The sequence below is a fragment of the Cornus florida genome, unplaced genomic scaffold, assembly GCF_030987335.1.
Source record: "Cornus florida cultivar Cherokee Brave unplaced genomic scaffold, ASM3098733v1 CherokeeBrave_3.0.0_Hap2_Chr03, whole genome shotgun sequence".
Lineage (NCBI taxonomy): Eukaryota > Viridiplantae > Streptophyta > Magnoliopsida > Cornales > Cornaceae > Cornus > Cornus florida.
In genome coordinates, this window is record NW_026775573.1 from 48,005,649 (window position 1) to 48,010,291 (window position 4,643).

Consider the following 4,643-nt stretch of genomic DNA (forward strand, 5'->3'; position numbering starts at 1 on the left):
CTACCACCATATTGCCCATAAAATGATTTTCAACATAATTACTCCGAAGTTATAAACATCACTATTTTCTGTCAATTGCCCATATAATGATTTCCAACATAACAACTCCGAACCATAAAATGCATATTCTGGGGCCAAGTAACTGTGTGTACCGGCCACTCTGGTGGTCATGAGATGAGGCTGCACTACTTGTCTGTGTTTCACTAACCCAAAATCTGTCACTTTTGCTGTCATATTTGCATTTAGTAGTATATCTGTTGACTTAATATGTGATGATCCGGATTTTTTTAAAATTTTAATTTATAATTTTATTTTATTATTATTATTTAAATTTTGAGTTTGTTTGGTGTAATTGTAATTTTCTTTATATTATATATATATATTTATTTTGCATCTGGAAATATATATATCATGTATATATATTTTTGTTTGCTGAAGTGATAAGAAATGGCGTTGCAGCCGAGAAAGGAAAGAAAAGTTTGGAAAGGTAGTGGGCGGGACCCATTTGGAAGCTTTTGGCAACTTTTTGACTTGAGCTTGATATCTCCACGTGGGTTTTGTAACTGAAAGTGGGATTGTGCGGTGATGAGAAGGAGAGAGAAATGGGTTATATTATTTTATTGCAAGGTGTAATTGTTCTGTGTGGTGGGCTGAAAAGTTGAGGGAGCAGGTTGACAGAGAAGGAAAGGTTGTAATGATTTGGGACTCACTTGGCCTTTGCTTAACTTTTTGCACGTGGGTTTGTTGGTTGATGTTTTTTTTGTTTGAAGTTGGTGGCATGTTGCCTATTTAAATGTGTGTTTGTGCACTGATGGGTATCGAAGCAAAGAAGAGAAAAATAGAGTGAGCCGAGACAGAGTGAGTTTGAGCAAACAGTGAGTGAGTCGAGAGTTGCAGAGGCGCAGCGAAAAACTTGGAGACTTGATGATCTAATGAGGAAATTTTTTTTTCAGTGTAGAGTTCTCCATACTTTGAATGGCGTAAGGAGGTTTTGTTTCAATGTTTTTATTAAATGTTTTCAAAAAATGCATATATATTTTGTTATACTCGTCTGTATATGTTTATTTTGTGAAACTATTTTGTTAAACTTTCATAAAAATTTTGTTATGATTTATTCTACTAGGACTTTTTGTCTCACCACCTTTTAATTTTAAGTACCGAAAATAGACGGGGATTGCTAGATTCGGGCTTAGGCTGAAGAGTTGACATTTCAAGATTTATTTTATTTACTTGGAGATTTTTTTGTATAATTGAGAAAATTAATTTTTTATAAAAAAGGACATTTCTTTGTGATCCGGATGTATTTTGATCTATCTCGACTTGTATAAACTGAGGATTTTATTGAAATTGTCTGGTCGTGACATAATATCTCTATGATATATTGCAGGCTCCACCCCATAGTGAAGGTAAGCCAGACCCTTCGCCACATCCAATATTATGCTCCTCCATGGAGGCCAAGTCAATGGTTTCGTCTCAATCCGATTTACATTTTCTGGCAAGAAAATTAAATTGTCTTTGAGATTCCCATTTGGCATGTAATCATAAACGAGATATCTACAACACACTCCATTTCCATTATGCTCATCTTCATCCGTCACACAACACCCTCTAAGCCGTACTAGATTCCGGTGCTTTAATGTGCTAATGATCTCAACTTCATTGCAAAATTCAGCAGCGCCTTGATTTTCTGATTCTGTGATCTTTTTAAAGGCTACTATTGTTCCATCTTGCAGTATCCCTTTGTAAACAATCACAAACTGGCCTCGCCCAATTTCATTCTTGGGCGAAAAATTATCAGTTGCCTTCTCAAGCCATTTCACAACCCCTTCTTTCAATTCACTGGCACAAATTGGTATGGCTTAGCAATGCTATTCCTAAACATAGCTTTTGTTTTTGGTTTGCTATACAAGAGAGGCTACTCACACAAGACATGCCAGCAAATCTATACACAATGCAACCCAATGTGTGTCCTCTGTGTCTAAATGCAGCAGAATCATATGAGCATATTTTCCACCGGTGTGTATACTCAAAAGATATGTGGAAAGGGATACAAATAAATGTGGGTTCTATACGAACCCCAACTCATGGAAGGGATTCCTTGTATGGGCATCATCAAATTGGAATTGAAGAAAAGTACGATCCTAACCTAGAAGCTCACTGTGGCAAGCTATGTGTATCACATTTGGAAGGAGATAAACTGCTTAGTGTTTCGAAATCAATCTTGTCTTCCTATCCGAACCTTGAATACCATTATTGAATCAGTGCGAACAAGGTTGTTCTCAATCAACCAGAGCAAATGTTCCCTTGCAAGATCAATTGCCAGTGAATGGAACCTGCCTGATACCTTCTTTGATTCTAGCCAATCAAACCAGTGAATGGAACCTGCTTGACATACCAGTTCTTATCTCCCATGGTGATCACCTATGTAACGAACCCTCCTCTGTTCTCTCCATGTTTGTTGATGGAACCGAACCGCCTTTGAGCTATGAATGTTTGGTAGAAAACTTATTTGGATTGGGCCATGGGCTTCTGTCATGGAGTTCTTTGGTTTGTACCTTGTTTAATATTTTTTGGACCTAAATCATGGACTGCCCCCTATGATTAGACCTGTCAACGGACCAGATTTGGACCGGATCATGGTCAATTCGATCCGAATCCGATAAGTATAATGAGTGATCCGATCCGGTCCGACAATTCGACGGATTTTTACAAAGCCAATCCGTATTCGATTTGTTTGATTATCGGATATCCGATCCGATAGTCTGGTTCGATAATGTAACTACACACTTTGCACAAATCAACAAACAAATTAGGTAGGAAACTTGAAAAAAAATTTGAGAGACAGTTTTTACAGATTAATTTATGAAAATATTTACACCAGAAAATTTAATAAAAATCAAATTGAGAGAGACAAGAATAATAGAAGGAAAAAAAAAAAAAAATTAACTAACAGATTTTATGAGATAGAAAAAAAAAGGAACATTACAAATTAGGGTAAAATATATATCAGTGTTCAGTAGGTAGCAAAGGACCAGTAGTTGGCGCAGATAAAACTCCACTCTCAATGGTTCTTCAACTGATCTTTTCCTCTGTTTAACCATCAGATACTCTTCGCTGCTGGGGTTGACTCCTGCTTGCCCTAGTTCTTGGGGATGCCGATGTTGAAGGCCTAGTTTAGGGACGGTGAGATTTGAGTGCACAACTTGAATATTACAGGCCTCTATTCCCAACTAACACAGATTGAGGGAAAAAGGTCATAAAAGAAAGAAGCTCGACCAAGAGCTTGAAGGAATCAAAGCAAAAATTCCGATAAAAAGTGAGATCGGATGAAAGAGAAAGGAAGAACAATAACCTGAAAGGAGTAATATTTTGCAGCGATCGCCGATCGATGGCTTCCTTTTTCTGATTTGTGTTGCAACTTTGCTACGTGGGATTGTGGGAGTGTTTGGAAAAAAGGTTGTTTTGCGGCAACGGTAGTGTGAGTGAGAGAACAGACGATAAAATGTGGTTGTGAACTTGTGAGCTAGGGTTTAGATAGATTAAAGGAGGCTTAATGGGCTTGGTAACAAGAAGTGGGCTTGAAAATGGATTTGGGGCTTGACTCATATATATATATATATGGGCTTGGAGATGGGTTTGGGCCTGGAGTGCTGAACTCTTATATATATATATATATATATATAAAATTTTAATTCGGATCGGATTATTATCGGATCGGATCGGTAAAATCCATATCCGATTTGTTAAGTAAACGGATTATCGGATTCGGATTATAAACGGGTTATCAAATTTTTTGTCTAATCCATATCCGACTAATCGGATCGGATTCGGATCAAAATCCAATCCATTAACAGGTATACCTATGATGAATGGGTTGCTACTGTTGGGCCTTGGGGCATACCACAAGTTTTTGTGTGACTATCTTTTTTTCTTTTATATATTCACTTACCCAAAAAAAAAAAAAAAAAAAAAAGAGTATGTATTGCAAAGAGCACAAGAGAAATCAATTCAATTATTAATAATATATCATAATTCTCTACGAATTTGTTCAACTTTTTGAATTCAAAGTTAACCAACTTTGTAGATTCAAAGTAACCCTTGTTTTTTGTGAACGTTTCATAACTTCTACTATGTCAGTTGGTATCAGAGTCTTAATTTACCACGCTCTGATGGTGACTGATCGTTTTGATAGCACCTACTTTGTCGACAATCATGGCACAGTGAAGGCCTGTTAGGTAGTCATGCAAACTCAGGAACAAACGGTCTGAACGGATGAAACACATGTGGCAAGCTATCCAACAGGGTGTCACTGGACTTGGGATTGGCAACAAGCAAGTTCATGGTTCAGTTCGGGATCATGCTGATGATGTGTCTCACAACCAATCAAACACGAGCCTCCAGCCTACGCGGATTATTCTGATGAGGAGGAGTTTGGATTGATCAAGATAGGCGCAACAAAAATGGTAAATTTCAATGGAAATATTTATGTTGATGACGATGTCTTGGACTAGCTTGATGAAGTTGAAGAATTTTTTGAGTATTTTAACATCCGAAAATAAGCAAGTTTCAATTGTAGCATTCATGCTTAAGCGAGGTGCTTCAAATTGGTGCGAACAAGTAAAGATTAACTGGAGGAGGCATGG

At 37.3% G+C, this 4,643-nt stretch overlaps 1 protein-coding gene and 1 long non-coding RNA gene across 2 annotated transcripts; both read right to left on the reverse strand.

Annotated features, from left to right (window-relative positions):
• LOC132301573 (probable receptor-like protein kinase At1g11050) lies at positions 1-1,859 on the reverse strand (the record flags this gene model as incomplete). Its single annotated transcript, XM_059798815.1, has 2 exons — positions 1-269; positions 1,370-1,859. Coding segments are annotated over 2 exons (759 nt in total), but the record flags the coding sequence as incomplete, so codon positions are not given.
• Positions 1,860-2,822: 963 nt separating this feature from the next.
• On the reverse strand, positions 2,823-3,622 carry LOC132300446 (uncharacterized). Its single transcript, XR_009480437.1, has 2 exons — positions 3,353-3,622; positions 2,823-3,230 (listed from the first exon to the last, which is right to left on the reverse strand). It is a non-coding gene; the product is annotated as an uncharacterized LOC132300446 (long non-coding RNA).
• Positions 3,623-4,643: the final 1,021 nt, after the last annotated feature.